This window comes from Styela clava, chromosome 7 (assembly GCF_964204865.1).
Source record: "Styela clava chromosome 7, kaStyClav1.hap1.2, whole genome shotgun sequence".
Lineage (NCBI taxonomy): Eukaryota > Metazoa > Chordata > Ascidiacea > Stolidobranchia > Styelidae > Styela > Styela clava.
This window is the reverse complement of record NC_135256.1, coordinates 8519068-8538295: the sequence shown is the minus strand read 5'-3', so window position 1 is coordinate 8538295 and position 19228 is coordinate 8519068. Positions and strand designations below refer to the sequence as shown.

The window sequence follows — 19228 nt, the reverse complement described above, 5'->3', positions numbered from 1 at the left end:
AATGAAAAAAGTATTATATTCAAGTATAATTTGAAATTTGTTAAATCATGTTTTAAATTTATTTACCACAGATCCCAGCATCGATGAAAAGTGCAAAATGTTGTATTCTGTGTTCAAAGATTGTCTGCCATATACTGAGAGTCATACATTTTATGCAAATTGTCAAGTAGATCTTGTCGCTTGTCAAAATTCATTATCTTGTTTATGTGATTCTCTTGCTGCGTATGCACAACATTGTGCAGGATATGGAGTGACAAATACAAATTGGAGAAGTTCGTTTGGTTGTGGTAAGGCCATCAGGCGCATTTTTTTGTATCCATTAAAAATGTTCTTCCTGTATAATCCCCACAAGAGTATGCTTCGCTGGTAATAATTTGGAATATTTTCAGATGTACAGGGGGACCCAAAAAACAGAACCAATAAATTTCTTAATTACTTCCATGAAAAAAGAGTCATTTATTTGATTTTGTTCACACTTAAACTTGTATTTGTGTATGTTTGTACCCAAACGTTTCAGGAGTCCAAGACTTTTTGCACATAGATATTCATAGTTTTATTTTGATTGGTAGATACAATTTACATATTTATCCCGGGAAAGCCGATAAGACGGGTTAACCATATGGCGAGCCACGGCCTCTCGTCCGGTTACCATTCCATGTTGGGTATGGGTTTAGTTATCGTAGTAATTTGTTTTAGAAGCATAGGACTTGATGGTGGAGGAAACGATAACCGATCAGCGGTTACGTGAACCTCCATATGACGGCAAGGAGTTCAGCGATCCTCTCGCACATAACCATCCCCGCGAACCCTCTAGTCTAGAGTAATCAGAGGTTTGGTGGCGAGCATATTCCTGACGCTTAGCACGATGAGCCACACCGCCATCCCAATTCCCGATCATGATCAAACAATACATGCTTATCAGGTAATAAAACTAGGGCGAACAGGGAATTTCCTTGTGAAGTGAAACATATGCAAACGAAGATGCATTGAAATCGATTTAGAGCCTTATTCGAGGGGGGCATCGTGTTCCCCTCGAACTGCTCTGTGGCTGCCTTAGGGGGCCACAGGTCTCCGGTTGGGAACCTCTGGTGTATTAAAACATTTCCCAAGCAAGTGATGAACGAGCAAGTGAAAAAAATCCTCATTGAGGAGTGCGTGTTTGTTATTTTACGATTTTGCGCAACGAATGCAAGTCTGTCTCCAATGCCTGGTAGGTGAATTTGAACATATTCTACATAGAGCATAACTTTTTGTGCAAAACGTCCTAGATTCCTGAAACTTATGGGTGCATATTCAGAAGTTGAAGCATAAACAAATTTTATGAACCTTTTCATTTTTGTACAAGTTATTACCGGTCACAAGTTTATGGTTTCAGTTTTCTAGGGTCATCCTGTATATACAGAAAATTAAGAAATCAATTTTCAAATTATCATTATAGCAAAAAGTATTATATGTTATGTAACTTTTGCTTTATATGAGAAAATTAGTGATCATCTTCAAAACCTTTTCATATCCCATTGGCACTCACATAACTAGTTTTGTTTTAAATTTTAGTCTATAATCTCCATAATATGAACATTGTTTGAAATCTGCCTCATCGAAAGCTGGTAGCAGTTCATTTACATCGGAATACTGCTGGAAATGTGTGTTTTGGTTTTAGCAAACCAGCATTAAAATCTCTTCTAGGGTTTTTCTTGATAAATTTAGTACTTATATAAAAACCTCCTTTTAGAAATAAATTGCCCAGAAACACAAGAATATATGGAGTATGGCACCAGGTGTGGCCGTACTTGCAGATCGATATCAGAGCCTGAAGCATGCCAAAAACATCACTTTGCAGAAGGATGCAATTGTCCTGATGGTAAGATCAAAGATTTATTGAGATAACTATTCATCCTGAAATCATTTTATTTTTCGAGTCGGCGCTGATTTAAATATTTCATGTCGACTCTTATGATTTCATTTTTGCTTATATATTATGGTAATACCGTCAACTCAAACTTAATGATATTGTCATCAACGTCGGCGGGATAACGATAAAATGTGCACACTGCTGCCTAAGATTACGATAAAAAATGGAATAAATGTAAAATTTTATAAATCAAAACATGGACGGCAGTGCTAGGATCGTGATACTCAATATTAAATTAGAGTTGGGCATCTCTGCTTTGAACTTTGCATTAAATTAACCTAAAATAAACAAATTACACTACGCACACTTTTTAAATTGTTGGTTTTCGGCCTTTCTTATGTCAAAAATCTTACGTTAGTTGAAGCAATATTTTTACGAAAACAATTTTTGTAAGTTGTATTTGAGCCTTTTCTAGGTAGAGTTTCTACTGTATCTGTAAATTTCCCATAAACAGGCAAAATTTCGGATTTCAGTTTGGCCAGAAATAATCTAAAGAAAAGTAATTTTAGTAGGGGCAGTGTAATCTACCTAAACGTCTGTGAATGACATTTTTTCCGAAGGATCAAATCTAGGGGCAGGTGAAGTTGTAAGAGTTGAATCGAAACAATTTGTTCATGAACAACACTTACATTATTTTTCAAAATATGCAAATTCAAAGTTGAAATGTTTTAGTTTGTGGTTAATAATTTTCCTTCGCATGTTTTAGGCAAATTTCTTAACTCGGATGATAAATGTGTTGATATTTCTGATTGTGGATGTTACAAAGGTACAAATTGGTATCATCCTAGGGAAGCCTTTTACCCCATTCCCTCAACTATATGGTGAGTATTTTGCTTACGTGCATTTAACATTATTGAATATCATCATTAACCAAATACAGTTGGTCATTGAACACATAGCGGGATATTACACAAAAGATTTTTGATTTTAAATCTGAAAAATGTCACATGAAAAAATGTGTTATGAAATTTCTTTCGATGAGGTTCTGTTGTTCTGTAAAGTTCTGTTGTTCTCTGTTGTTGTAAAGTTCAGAGTATTCTGTTGATACCACTTTATGACGAACTAATATTATATCTCCTAAAATTGGAATTCATTCCAAACCAACCTGCACTGTCAACAAGTGTGATATAGTATTTAGTACAAATCCCTAAATTCCAAGTTGAGTCACTACATAACAAGTCAGGTTACTTGGAAGTTCACTTGAGTGGACTCATTTTATGCTTAATTTTTTAGACAGAACATTTTTCAACAGGATGAAATTTTCGTAGCATTACCCTCATGAATTTGTATAGAAAAATATTTTTCTGTTTCAGTGAATGTATTCATGGCAGAATTGAATGCACACGAGATGATTCAACTGATGGTAAGAAATTTGCAATCCATTTTTGCTTTTTATATCACTGAGTGGATATTGATATGAGATGAATTTATTTCATACTGGTTGAATATGACAGAATAAATTGTCGAACAATTTTTGATTATTTCATATCATGAAATATATGATTCTGATGGTTTGAAGAATGCATTGACTTTTTATTTGCCTGTTTCAAGGCCTTTTATTACACTTCAAGATTATAACTACGTATATATGCACAAGTGAATATCAGTTTTCTTGAAAATCCTTTGATGATTATGTATGTGTCCGAATCACTGAGGCAAGCTTTGCATCACAACATTCTGTCATTCAAGTCATTTTAACACATACCTCATTTTATGAACAAAATTGTGCAATTTCGATATCCACTTCAACTTATTTTTATGTCACTTTTTTCTGTTATTTATTGAAGCGAATATATATTATAGATACCATATGCCCCATTGGCATGATATATGAGACATGTGAAAGTGCAGATAGACATGGTACTGAATGTATTGCAACATGTGTGACACATATATCTAACACAACTTGTGGTGCCACTACATGTGAACCAGGTATTTCTAATGAAATTAATATATTCAACTAAGTACATGGACTTACAGAATAGATATTACAAGGCTAAGGATGTAAACTCAATTTTGAGTGTAATTAATTCGAATGGCCTTTGGTTCTAGATGATTGAGTAAAGTGTGCTGATTCTATGTTTTCCTTCAGTGTTTTTTTCATTTGTGTGCAACAATTTTTCATTTTGACTTGCTCGCCTTAAACAATATTTGTTGTTTGGAAGTTTGCATGTCAGAAATATTCAATTTATTCCAGTAATGAAAATTCAGCAAAGTAATTAGTCATTTTTCCCTATTCATGTAGTCAGTTTATAAATCTAACTTCCGACGTACACAATATACACTACACAATTAAGAAGATAATAAAATTTGTAATAATAAAACTTCTCTTTCTTTCCTGAATTTATGCCTAGTTTATTCAACCTTCTACTCTCATTAAGTGACGGACAGTGTTTTTTGCTTACCACGATTGCTCCTTGATAAACTTTCGGTTGCATCTTTATTGCAAGTAATTAATAATCTTTGATTGGTGTTATGTAGTTTTTAGCCATACACACGCGGCACTCCTATCAGCACTAACGTAATTTCTGGTACTCGCTTTTATGAAATTCATGTGCAAGAACATGGATTTTCATAACGGAATTGAAAAAATTGCACTGTGAGAAAATTATATTTTTTGTTCGGTCCCCATCCACGTTAATGTACCGCTATTTTTATTTCAGATTTATGTAGTCATGCATTCAAGTTTATGAAATTTTGTTTTCCAATTAACAATTTTTGGACAAAATGAATAAATTGCAAAGCGGCATCTAGTTCTTGTATAGTCCAGAACATTTTACAGCCTTCTATTTTCTTGGCACCCCTAAATGAAACATGTTGACTGTAGCAAAGCAGGTTGTGATAAATGAACAGAATGATTGTATTGCTATGTCATAGACATCGTGAGAGAATTGTTACCATTAATTCATATCGGTATAATGCAGTTGTTATGCATTTCACTCACTGAGATAATGGGAGTTTGGTGAGTCACCGAAAAAACATGGTTGGTCAGTGGTTTGCCATTCCTAGTTCTATAGATTTTTAAATGAAGTTTGTAAATACTAACTTCTCTGAAAAATGTGGGGAAATACCGATTGCGAAAATTTAGGATATGAAAAGAAATAGGAAAAATAGGAAAATATTTTCTCAAATTCTGTGAATATCATTTCTGGTTTCGACGAGAAAGTCAATGAATTGCTTACACGTTACCTTAATGTTCATACCATCACACCCTTTATGATCATCTAATAAGTTAATTTACTAGTATACTTTTGTGAATAAGAATTTTGTCAGGATATTTTACATATTTTCTTACCAAACTAGTAATTGTAAATAGGAACTTTGGTCTGATCTACTTATCTGTTATAACCTAGTGTGATCTTATGTTCAATGTATTATACAATTTTCAAGGTTGTGTGTGCCCTGAAGGTTCATTAAGAAGTAATGATGGATGTATACATCCAAATGAATGTTTGTGTTCATACAATGGAAAATACTATCATAATGAAGAATCATTTTCTGATAATTGTCGAACTTGGTAAGTTGAATTCTTCTTAGAGATAGTTTTTATATTTATTTCTGTGTTGGAAATAGTATATACATCTAAATCCTAGAACACTATTTAAAATGTGTATTTTTAACTGGAAATCCAAACAATATAATATATATAATAAATATCATATAACATAGTGAAATATAATCATGAGACATAAAGGAACCAAAAGTATGACTGCCAGAAAATGATAAGCTCAACATAAATACCGGTTTTCAGATTTTGAATACCTGTATGCCTGTGTATAATACCTGTGTATTATCATTTTTAGTGCTGAACTGAAAATTTCCAATTGCTGTACCACAGTACTACAACTGATGGTGTTAGTTTTTTGAACTGCTAAATTCTGTATTACTTTATTTACCCATATTTTATTTAGTACTTGTGAATTGGGAAAATGGAATTGCATAGAAACCCCAGAGGATTGCCTTGCAGAATGCAGCGTTCTTGGCGGTATATTCTTCAATTCATTCGATTCAAAGCAGTTCACATCACTTTCAATATGCGAACAAATCCTAGTTAAAGATGGATGCGGTCAAACAGCTCATGAAAATTTGAAAATATACATGAAAAATGAATATTGTATGGGTGGCGATGATAATATTTGTAGTATTGGAATTACTGCTGAAATAGATGTACGTTAAAGTTTGTAATAATCCATTGTAATTGTTTCTATTACTACCCGATAAGATATTGTAAATAGTATTGACTATTGATTCAGGGTTTTGAATTAATAGCATATGGAAAATATTATATTTCTAAAATGGTTTGATATTTGTTTATATTCAATAATCTTAATCAAATTTATTTAGCTCCAGACTTGAGAACTTTGCTACTGATCAGATTTGAATTGTAACACATTTGTAACTTTTTTGTTTCGATGAATCTTTATTACTGTACAAAATAAGGGAATCTGTTATGATGAACATCAGTCAAATTAAACCTGCTTATATATTTGAAAGACAAGCAAAATATCAAAAGTGGTTTATAAAGATATTAACAATATCACACCATTGAAACAGCATATTACATACCACATTGAAAATGGTGAAATTTCCATTATTGACAAAAGTCATGAAGTTGTTGATCCACAACATACAATCTCTAAGAAAGGAAGGTTCCAAGTAATTTCGAGTCATTCTGGCATAAGTTTGGCATTTGATGAATCAACAACAATTTATGTTTATCTGACTTATGAATACAAGGTAAGTAATACCAATTTTGAATGCAGTAAGGGTCATTGGCCAGATCTGGTCTGGATCATATTTTGTATATTTTTCCTTTGTGTGATTTGATTACTAATTTATGTTTATCTACTATGTAATAAGATCATACAATTTTTTTCTTTGGTTGCTAAATATTACAAAGTCAGTGTACAGTGGCGATGCAGTAGTAGAAAAATACTAGTTAAATGTAATCAGCCTCTACATCAGGGCTGGGCAATTATTTTTGGTATCGGGCCACATTGAATATTCAAAATGCAGTGGCGGCCGGACTAAGTAAAGTCAATCGCGCGTTTTTATTGTATTTTATTACACATTTAAATAAAACAAGTACTATATTTATTTTACTCCGTTAAAACTTTTATTCAAAGCACAATTATTAAAATTAGTTTAAAACATAAATCTCGAGATTTTGAGATAATACATAGGATCAGAGAAACATCACGCTTGCATAACAAATAACAATGCCGAATTTTATCATTAATGCTGAAGAGTGAGTAACAATGCGGAATTAGGACCATGCCTTCGGTGGCAAAACATCGTGATTCATATACCTTTGCTGTCATCATAGCATTTTTAAGTGAACAGGGGTCGCGGAAAATTTTGATGCATTGGAAGGCATTGTGAGCATAAATCGGGATTCACTGCTCTAAAATACCACGGCTATCTGCGGATATGAAAATGTCAGATCAACTGCCGGAATATACTTACATCTGATCCCTATTTTCGATACGAGTATATTTAAAATGTATTGGTACGGGCACATTAAAATGTCGTGCTTTATTGTTATCAACCTAACCCGCGGTTGCCTTGACAAAATATAAGCATTATTCCTCTAAAATACCACCGCATTCCGCGGATATAAAAATGTGAGATAAAGTGTCAGATTATTTTTATTCATGTTTTGTGAAATCTGATATATTCTTGCAACACTGACTTAGCTCTGTTTTAGAAATTTTACCATTTTTAAAATCAACGATAAAATCACACCGAGTAAAATTAGTACCATGAAAATCAATTAAATTAACTTTACATTAATTATCTTATATATCAGGACCCGTCGGTAGTTTTAGAATTGTTCTAAAGGTACCTCGCCCGCACGAAAGCCATCCAATTAAAATATGTGTCGAGGGCACCAGAAATTTTTAGTTTCCAATTTCTACAACAGCGGTTTTAATCTGTCACGGGCGTTCTAAATCGAAACTTGTTTGTGTTCAATTTTTAGTATTTTTTGGCACTCTAAAATCTAGATTTAGGTTGCTTGCTCCTTTATTTATCTTTAGCATCTCGTCGTCGATGCTTATTTAAATTTATTTATCTTCTAGCATCTCGTCGCCGATGCTTATATAAAAACTCGTTTTTCTAAATGGTTCCACAGTCCCGTATACAAGACAGATATATATAACAATCGGCAATTTAAAAAACATTAGTTGAACGTTATTACCGACTTTTTCATTATCTTAAAAATTTCGTTTGTTCACAGTTAAAGTATATTTTATATGTAAATAAAAAAGAAAGTGTCTAAATCTAGAAACCTGCTCGCGGGCCGGATGAAACGTTGCAGCGGGCCGGATGTGGCCCGCGGGCCGCAACTTGCCCAGGCCTGCTCTACATCCAACTTTCAATTTCGTCATTTAAACAAAGCACGCTGTTTACAGGGAAAAGTGTGTGGCATATGTGGGAACTTTGATGACGATGCACATAATGACATGAATTCACCTTCTCAAATGTTAGAGACACAACCAAGTGATTTTATTGATAGCTGGAAGACAAACAAAGAGTGTCAAAGTGTATCACAAAGTTACGAAAAGAGTTATTGTAATATGCATCCAACTAGGAAGGAGTTTGCTTTTGAACAATGCAGCATTTTGAAAGAAAATCCTTTTAAGCAATGCCATCTATATGTGAGTAAAAGTAATATTTATCAGTGTACAGTATTTTAAGACTGGAACAAATATATTATAGCCAAATGTCATTCTTTGTTTTGTACCACATCTCAAAAATGCATTAATGATATTCTAAAAATATTTGTCTTATAAAATTTCATTTGTATTGATTTGAAGTCAATTTGTGCTACTATTTAAGTAACTTTTTACTGAGATTATGCTCAGCATAATACTTTTTTCACCATTCATTTCTGTGCATCTAGAGCTGATTTTTAAGCTAATTTTGTACTTGAGCTGTCTGTGTCCGGGCAAAAAACATTTTCCATTTTAATACCCATTATCTGAACCTATTAACATTTTTAAATGGCACTTCTTATTCATATTTTACTCTGAACAAGCCTTATCAGTTACGAATTTTCATTCCTGTATAATTAACTTTTTTTGCCATAAAAATGAATAAATAATGAATAAATGAATCCGAAATACCCAAAATATTAAAAAAATATGTGCCTAAAGAACAATTATTGATTTCGCTTCCGGCGCAACTTTAGCTTTCACTTTTTTATTTTTCAAAAATATGAAAATGGTGAACTTCGCCATGCTATACTGTAATGCAAGTTCAGACACTTGAACACCATTCTCCTATTTCGCATTTTTTTTTACTCGATAGTTTTTCTCACTGTTTTCTTCTTCTACTTCCGTTTATCACTACTATATTATGGAGCCGTGATCTACACCTAAAACGGCAAGAAAAACCACTAAATCACAATAATTTCTCTACATGTGCTATCCCACAAACGTTCTGACTTGAACTGATGCTTGTTAAATTATTATGAGGCAGCCGAGATGCGTGTTTTGGGTGACGTCATCTCACTTGGCACCACGCTACGCTCTGCTCGGGTGTTTGGGCTCCGAATTTCATTCGAGTATTGCAATGTTCTTGACTCAAATTTTTGGTCAACTCCCAAATTTTTCGATTCCGAGTTGTTCGAACAGGAAGGTATCACTGTATCATAGTACTATAATAATACTCTATTAGGTTGAATATGATAAATACTATGAAAGCTGTGTGGAAATGACTTGCTCGTGTCATAGTGGAGGAGACTGTGAATGCTTTTGTAATGCAGTGGCTGCATATGCTCATCAATGTGGACAGCATGGAGTTATAATTAATTGGAGAAGTGAAGCACTATGTCGTAAGTATTCACAGTATTTTGAGAAATGATGTTTTCTTTCTAAGATCTATCATAATTAGGCTTTTAGAGGGCCATGCAATTACTGCTTTTTCTCATGCTGAATTTTGATTTGTTGGGATGAGGAATTAGTACCAAATAATTTAGTGATGATGCTTTGCTGCAACAATATAAAATCCAGTGCACGATTGTGCTGTCAGGAGTATAAGCCAGAATTTATTTTTTTTTTTGATCATCAAAGTCAAAAATTTCAAATGAAACAGAAAGCAGGTGGCAGCAAAAAATAAATAAAGAGATAAAATATCACTTTTCATCATCTAAATCTGAAATAAATCTACTGTCATATTTTAAACTCCTCCCAGGGAAACATTGGCCCAAACTTTCGAAATACAAATTTTACAATATATAATGATAATTGATGTACCAATATCACAGACAATATTTTGTGCCTGTGTGGTTTGTTCACAACAAATTTTCTCCGTTACATCTGTAGAAAGGTATTTTATTCTTGAAATATATGGATCTACATGTGATTTTCGTTTATTTATTCAGTTCAATATTGATATTTTGTTTAGCAATGATGTGCGAGAGCAATAACCTTGATCTATACATCTGTTTGTATCAGTATGATAGCTGTGGTTCCACTGATGGAAGAGTATGCTGTGATGACAATGATGCTTCAACTTATGGTGTTTGTTATGAAGGATGCTTCCCTAAGTATGGCCAAAATATTTAAATCTGGAATGCACTTCGTAATTTGAAACTCCATCTTAAATACACAAACATAAGAGTGAATTAATGGTATTTGTTCACATTACCATCCAAAATAGAATGTGCTTTTACCCAATCAATATTAATTCTGATTCAGCTTCTTGACCCATGTCTGCCCTCTCCAACAACAGCAAACAAAATTAGGATAATCTCAAAATTTGTAACTCATTAAAATTATATAAAATTCACATTCATCCAAGAAAAATTTAAAATTTCGAAAACCTTTTTTTCCAGCAGTTATAGTTTTGGTTCATTCACATTGGCCTGTCAAAGCTGTATGCCAAATTGCCACAGCCTATTAAAATTGAGTCAGACAAAATCAAGTAAGGCACCCTTTCTTTTCTCTTACGAGAAAATGATAGATACCGGTATGTACATGACACAAGGGCACGAGTACTGAAATAAATTATTTTTATTGAATTCGTGTTTAATAAACTTTGAATGCTATACTGAATGATAATATTACTCGACTCAGACCTGTGAGAAATTGTTTTGTAATAATAAAGGTATTGGAATAGAAGTAGAAATTGTGACACCAAACGAATGCGAGTTCAGTTGTTTTTTCTCTGACTTATTGCATTCCTTATCAATTTTGTTAAACTTGTATTGTAAAATCTTCATTTTAATAACAGCTGTCCGGAAGGAAAACAATTTGAAAGATCATCACAGATGTGTGTACCAATAAATGAATGTGATTGTCCTTCCTCAACGACAACAACAGTTACAGAGTTCACGAGCACTTCTCACATAACATCTCCAACTAGTCCAGAAATACAAATGAATATGACAACTACTTCTCCCTCAGCATCGTCTGCGAAAATTTCAACAACGGAAGAGTACACTGTTACACATCCTGCAGAAACATCTGTATATTTAGGTAGGATCTGGTAATTTTATTTTCCAATTTTTTGTAACTAAGGAATGATTCTCATTAATTAACTTTTGAGTCAGTTCTTTTTCCTATCTTTGTTCATATGTATGGTTTAGGTAAAATGTAATCTGCCGTAGTCTTCTATCTTCCCACAACTGAGGATAAGCTTCAAAGCTCACCTCATTTTTTGGATAATGTGAACGGTCATCATGGTACTGAAACAAGCGCGCAAACATGCATTGCAATGCTGAAAATTTCTGTGACAACCCAAATATTAAGGACATTCATCATAGAAAAAAATTTCTTCATTTTTGATGCTAATCATGAGACAATAAGGTTGTGCAATATAGATCCATAAATATGGCTTATGTATGTTCTATATATACTGTTTGGGATGGCCAATTCGAATAAAGTATTCGAATGTATTCGAATATCTCGTCATTCGAATATCGGAATTCACGTTCATAAGAATATCGGATATTTGTGTGACGTCACACATTTTCGACGCCGCTTTCAAGACGTTTCCGTTGAATGAAAACATTCTCGATAGAAACTTGCGCGTGATTGTTTTCATCACTCATCAGCGTGAAGTGTTATTTAGGCCGTAAACGCCTTTACGATTGTGTTATTTTCTCTAAAACGAAAATTTTCCACAAATTTGTTCCACGATAACGATAACATTTATTTTATTTTTGTACGCGCACGGAATTGTGAATCTGGTAAATACGTTCATTGGCGGCGAGTTTCTAAAGACAACGCAACTTTTTGATTGAAAAGCGGCAATTTAAAATACTGAAAATAAAATCGTAAACAATATAAGTTTTATTGAGGCCCGCGAAAATTTAAAAAACGCTCTTCTAGGCAGTGAAAATCGCAAAATTTCGTGTGCCTCTGGCACACATTATGTTTGGTCGGCGTTTAGAAACATATCGTCACTAATTGAGGGCGTGATTTGCCTGATTATCCATTACTTTAAATTGCCGTCGAATATTTTCGTGTTAACACGATACAAGGTTTGAAACGAGACTTTTTCCCGGGTTGTGAGGATGTATATAATATAATTAATCTAAAGTATATTCAATCAATTTTATTGTGATGAAATAAATTTTACTCTGAGATATTACTGCATATTTATGGATTTTTCGAACGGTTTTATCTAAAAATAATCAGAGTGGCAGCATTTCGATCGAGCGGAGTCACTGTTGACAAGCACATCTAAATATTTGCCAAATTCCCAAAATACGGATCAAAACAATATTTAATCGGACAGTTTACCTCACGTTTTTATTTTTATAACCGCGGATTGCAATGGTATATAAGAGTGGTGAGGTTTTAATTTTGTCGACGCAACCGCAGATTAAATTGAAGACAATTAAATTAATAAAGCAAGACATTTTTAATACGCGTGTCGGTCACGAATTCATCACTTTGCACAACAGAAAAATATATATTCGTTGTTATATTATTTGTTGTAAAAGTCGACTCTTTTAACAGGTGGCATAATCGCGGCGATGAATATGTATTTTTAATTCACTGCTAAACTTTATATGTATATTCATTGTATGAAATGAATTATACTCTACACTTAACAGGATTTTATATAATTATTTGAGATTTTTCTAACGGCGATAACGAGTTGGCAAGATTGCAAAAATACGTATTAAAATTAAATACATCAGGCAGTTTATCTCGTAATTTTAAGTCACAGATCGCCGTGGACCGAATAGTAATGTTTTTTTTTTGACGTAAGAATAAGCAACCGCGAGTTACGTAGGACACATTAAATTAATATATAAAGATATTTTAGAATCTCGTAGTTGTCATAGATTGAATATTTTACGTAACAGAATGATCATTATACGCTGAAAAGACGGCTCTTTTAACGAGCGCGAAATCGCGGTGGGTGTTACAGGCGGCAATGGGAATTTCCGATTTCGAAAATCCTGGCTGCGCGCTGGCAGTAGTGGTCATCTATTCTCTACCAATTTATTTCTAATTCCAGACACAACAATATGTTACACATAATAACAATATGGTTCACATAAATTAATATACAAATATACCGGCAAATATATAAAGGCATAATGGATTTTCGATTGTTGTTGCCTGTATTGCCAATAAATTTTTATTACTCTCAGAAAATATACACAATTATCTGAATACAAGTAGTATTTTTGTCAATAGACTTGACTAATATCGTAATATCATGGTACCAATGATAGAAAGCGTCAGACAACTCCTTGGCTATCTTTTCATATGGTCATTTGTACAAAGTGGATAATTTTAATAAACTGACTGTGTCACAAGTTGCTATTATTTTTTATTGATAGCTATAAACTATCAATTACTTTGTGTACATATACTGTTGGTTTGTATCTTCATTCTGATATTTCTATTGAAGCTTATGTCCTAATTTACTGGGTTTTAATCAACTAAAACAAAAATGTGTTATTTTCGATTTTAGAATGTATTCGGAATTCCAGATTCGAAAACATTATTTTAGAATGTATTCGGAATAGTTTAGTATTCGGAAATGGCCATCCCTTCTGTAATACAGTGGTTCTCAACCTATGGAAGCAACGATTAACTTTTGAGTTTGCTAAAATATGGTGACCACAAGTTTGTAGCGTTACCAGTTCCTGTCTTGAGATCGCCCTTGCCCGCTACTGCCCACCTAAATGAGATAATGAACAGAACCTTTCAACCCTGAAGGGCAGTCAACACAAATTCTCTCGCGTTTTTCCACCTAATTAATACGTGGTTATTGCATATAATTGCTACATTGGAACTTTGTATGAAGCAGTAAAATGGATGTAGTACCACGTTATGAAATACTTCCGTAGCGCGTTTCCTGTGCCATTATTCCCCACCTCAAAAGGGAGTTTTTTCGATGGTACACGGTCAAAGTAAAAACATCAAAATGGTACGCAATCAGTAAAAGGATGAGAACCTCTTTCTCAATGCAGCGTTCGTCAGTCCATCGAGTTTCTGCTACTCCCAGTAATGTCAGTCTAAAGATCCTCAGCTTCTTGACATACGTTTTCCAAGGTGTACATTTCATACAGCTATGGTGGTAAGACTGTACTTTCGAGATTTCAGTGGCGCTTTATCAGACCTTCCTTGCGGGTTAGAGTCACTTTTGTTATTACATTGAACATACTCTCCTGAAGTCGAGCCTCTTCCCTTTAAACTATTTACAACAGGTTCCTCCGCAGGGGGCTCAGATTCTCCTGTATTTCTTGCTTTTTTCAATAGAGATTTCGAATTAAAAGACAATACATTAGATTCTATCTTGATCTTGCGGACGTTGAAAATAATTGTTGAAGTTAAACTTGAGAGTGTAAGTAGGTTGTTTGCATTTTTAATAAAAACAGATGTCATGGTATTTTATTAATTTCAAACAATATTTGCATGCAAAATGTTACCTACTGTGAATTTTTCTTTTTAGAATCTGTCTCTACTCCCTTGAGTACATCAAAAATTAGCTCTCCATCAACAGGAATTGTCTTCACTACTGGACAAACTAGCATATCAGGTGTATTTAGTTCTACACCATTACCAGGAACTGGGCCAAGTTCCGAACAAGAGACTAGACCACCAGCTGGAATTAGTTCTACATCATTACCAGGAACTGGTCCAACTTCCGAACATGAGACTAGACCACCAGGTGGAGTTAGTTCTACACCATTACCAGGAACTGGGCCAACTTCCGAAAATGAGACTAGACCACCAGGTGGAGTTAGTTCTACAGCAATACCAGGAACTTGGCCAACTTCCGGAAATAGAACTGGACCACCAGGTGGAGTTAGTTCTACACCATTACCAGGAACTGGGCCAACAATACCAGGAACTTGGCCAACTTCCGGAAATAGAACTGGACCACCAGGCGGAGTTAGTTCTACACCATTACCAGGAACTGGGCCAACAATACCAGGAACTTGGCCAACTTCCGGAAATAGAACTGGACCACCAGGTGGAGTTAGTTCTACACCATTACCAGGAACTGGGCCAACGATACCAGAAACTTGGCCAACTTCCGGAAATAGAACTGGACTACCAGGTTCAGTTAGTTCTACACCGTTACCAGGAACTGGGCCAACAATACCAGGAACTTGGCCAACTTCCGGAAATAGAACTGGACCACCAGGTGGAGTTAGTTCTACACCATTACCAGGAACTGGGCCAACTTCGGAACATGAGACTAGACCACCAAGTAGAGTTAGTTCTACATCATTACCAGAAACTGCGCCAACTTCCCAACATGAGACTAGACCACCGGGTGGAGTTAGTTCTACATCATCACCAGGAACTGGGCCAACTTCCGAACACGAGACAAGACCACCAGGTGGAGTTAGTTCTACACCATTACCAGGAACTGGGCCAACTTCCGAACATGAGACTAGACCACCAGGTGGAGTTAGTTCTCCACCATTACCAGGAACTGGGTCAACTTCCGAACATGAGACTAGACCACCAGGTGAAGTTAGTTCTACACCATTACCAGGAACTCGGCCAACTTCCCAACATGAGACTAGACCACCAGGTGGAGTTAGTTCTACACTATTACCAGGAACTGGTCCAACTTCCGAACATGAGACTAGACCACCAGGTGGAGTTAGTTCTACACCATTACCAGGAACTGGGCCAACTTCCGAACATGAGACTAGACCACCAGGTGGATTTAGTTCTACACCATTACCAGGAACTGGGCCAACTTCCGAACATGAGACTGGAACACCAGGTCGTGTTAGTTCTACACTATTACCAGGAACTGGGCAAACTTCCCAACATGAGACTAGACCACCAGGTGGATTTAGTTCTACACCATTACCAGGAACTGGGCCAACTTTCGAACATGAGACTAGACCATCAGGTGGAGTTAGTTCTACACTATTACCAGGAACTGGGCCAACTTCCGAACATGAGACTGGACCCTCAGGTGGAGTTAGTTCTACACCATTACCAGGAACTGGTCCAACTTCCGAACATGAGACTAGACCCCCAGGTGGAGTTAGTTCTACACCATTACCAGGAACTGGGCCAACTTCCGAAAATGAGACTAGACCACCAGGTGGAGTTAGTTCTACAGCAATACCAGGAACTTGGCCAACTTCCGGAAATAGAACTGGACCACCAGGTGGAGTTAGTTCTACACCATTACCAGGAACTGGGCCAACAATACCAGGAACTTGGCCAACTTCCGGAAATAGAACTGGACCACCAGGCGGAGTTAGTTCTACACCATTACCAGGAACTGGGCCAACAATACCAGGAACTTGGCCAACTTCCGGAAATAGAACTGGACCACCAGGTGGAGTTAGTTCTACACCATTACCAGGAACTGGGCCAACAATACCAGGAACTTGGCCAACTTCCGGAAATAGAACTGGACCACCAGGTGGAGTTAGTTCTACACCATTACCAGGAACTGGGCCAACAATACCAGGAACTTGGCCAACTTCCGGAAATAGAACTGGACCACCAGGCGGAGTTAGTTCTACACCATTACCAGGAACTGGGCCAACAATACCAGGAACTTGGCCAACTTCCGGAAATAGAACTGGACCACCAGGTGGAGTTAGTTCTACACCATTACCAGGAACTGGGCCAACGATACCAGAAACTTGGCCAACTTCCGGAAATAGAACTGGACTACCAGGTTCAGTTAGTTCTACACCGTTACCAGGAACTGGGCCAACAATACCAGGAACTTGGCCAACTTCCGGAAATAGAACTGGACCACCAGGTGGAGTTAGTTCTACACCATTACCAGGAACTGGGCCAACTTCGGAACATGAGACTAGACCACCAAGTAGAGTTAGTTCTACATCATTACCAGAAACTGCGCCAACTTCCCAACATGAGACTAGACCACCGGGTGGAGTTAGTTCTACATCATCACCAGGAACTGGGCCAACTTCCGAACACGAGACAAGACCACCAGGTGGAGTTAGTTCTACACCATTACCAGGAACTGGGCCAACTTCCGAACATGAGACTAGACCACCAGGTGGAGTTAGTTCTCCACCATTACCAGGAACTGGGTCAACTTCCGAACATGAGACTAGACCACCAGGTGAAGTTAGTTCTACACCATTACCAGGAACTCGGCCAACTTCCCAACATGAGACTAGACCACCAGGTGGAGTTAGTTCTACACTATTACCAGGAACTGGTCCAACTTCCGAACATGAGACTAGACCACCAGGTGGAGTTAGTTCTACACCATTACCAGGAACTGGGCCAACTTCCGAACATGAGACTAGACCACCAGGTGGATTTAGTTCTACACCATTACCAGGAACTGGGCCAACTTCCGAACATGAGACTGGAACACCAGGTCGTGTTAGTTCTACACTATTACCAGGAACTGGGCAAACTTCCCAACATGAGACTAGACCACCAGGTGGATTTAGTTCTACACCATTACCAGGAACTGGGCCAACTTTCGAACATGAGACTAGACCATCAGGTGGAGTTAGTTCTACACTATTACCAGGAACTGGGCCAACTTCCGAACATGAGACTGGACCCTCAGGTGGAGTTAGTTCTACACCATTACCAGGAACTGGTCCAACTTCCGAACATGAGACTAGACCCCCAGGTGGAGTTAGTTCTACATTATTACCAGGAACTGGGCCAACTTCCGAACATGAGACTAGACCATCAGGTCTTGTTAGTTCTACACTATTACCAGGAACTGGGCCAACTTCCGAACATGAGACTGGACCATCAGGTGGAGTTAGTTCTACACTATTCCCAGGAACTGGGCCAACTTCCGAACATGAGACTAGACCAACAGGTGGAGTTAGTTCTACACCATTACCAGGAACTGGGCCAACTTCCGAACATGCGACTAGACCACCAGGTGGATTTAGTTCTACACCATTACCAGGAACTGGGCCAACTTCCGAACATGAGACTGGACCACCAGGTGTAGTTAGTTCTACACTAGTACCAGGAACTGGGCCAACTTCCGAACATGAGACTAGACCGCCAGGTGGATTTAGTTCTACACCATTACCAGGAACTGAGCCAACTTCCGAACATGAGACTAGACCATCAGGTGGAGTTAGTTCTACACTATTACCAGGAACTGTGCCAACTTCCGAACACGAGACTAGACCATCAGGTGGAGTTAGTTCTACACTATTACCAGGAACTGGGCCAACTTCCGAACATGAGACTAGACCATCGGGTGGAGTTACTTCTACACTATTACCAGGAACTGGGCCAACTTCTGAACATGAGACTGAACCATCAGGTGGAGTTAGTTCTACACTATTACCAGGAACTGGGCCAACTTCCCAACATGAGACTAGACCACCAGGTGGGGTTAGTTCTACACTATTACCAGGAACTGGGCCAACTTCCGAACATGAGACTGGACCACCAGGTGGTGTTAGTTCTACAATATTACCAGGAACTGGGCCAACTTCCGAACATGAGACTAGACCACCAGGTGGATTTATTTCTACACCATTACCAGGTACTGGGCCAACTTCCGAACATGAGACTAGACCATCGGGTGGAATTAGTTCTACACTATTACCAGGAACTGGGCCAACTTCCGAACATGAGACTAGACCATCAGGTGGAGTTAGTTCTACACTATTACCAAGAACTGGGCCAACTTCCGAACATGAGACTGGACGATCAGGTGGAATTAGTTCTACACTATTACCAGGAACTGGGCCAACTTCCGAACATGAGACTGGACCATCAGGTGGAGTTAGTTCTACACTATTACCAGGAACTGGGCCAACTTTCGAACATGAGACTGGACCATCAGGTGGAGTTAGTTCTACACTATTACCAGGAACTGGGCCAACTTCCCAAC

The 19228-nt window shown here is 36.9% G+C and overlaps 1 protein-coding gene across 1 annotated transcript in view; it reads left to right on the top strand.

The window, feature by feature from the left end:
• The window catches only part of LOC120332005 (mucin-6-like), a 32382-nt gene extending 14054 nt beyond the window's left edge, over positions 1–18328 (top strand). The window contains exons 17-31 of the mRNA XM_078114385.1: positions 72–287; positions 1733–1861; positions 2619–2733; positions 3226–3275; positions 3716–3844; positions 5303–5429; positions 5824–6079; positions 6467–6649; positions 8326–8571; positions 9593–9749; positions 10322–10463; positions 11150–11394; positions 14837–15931; positions 16553–17139; positions 18284–18328. Coding sequence (XP_077970511.1) covers positions 72–287; positions 1733–1861; positions 2619–2733; positions 3226–3275; positions 3716–3844; positions 5303–5429; positions 5824–6079; positions 6467–6649; positions 8326–8571; positions 9593–9749; positions 10322–10463; positions 11150–11394; positions 14837–15931; positions 16553–17139; positions 18284–18328 — 3722 coding nt within the window. The remainder of the gene's footprint in view (positions 1–71; positions 288–1732; positions 1862–2618; positions 2734–3225; positions 3276–3715; positions 3845–5302; positions 5430–5823; positions 6080–6466; positions 6650–8325; positions 8572–9592; positions 9750–10321; positions 10464–11149; positions 11395–14836; positions 15932–16552; positions 17140–18283) is intronic.
• Positions 18329–19228: the final 900 nt, after the last annotated feature.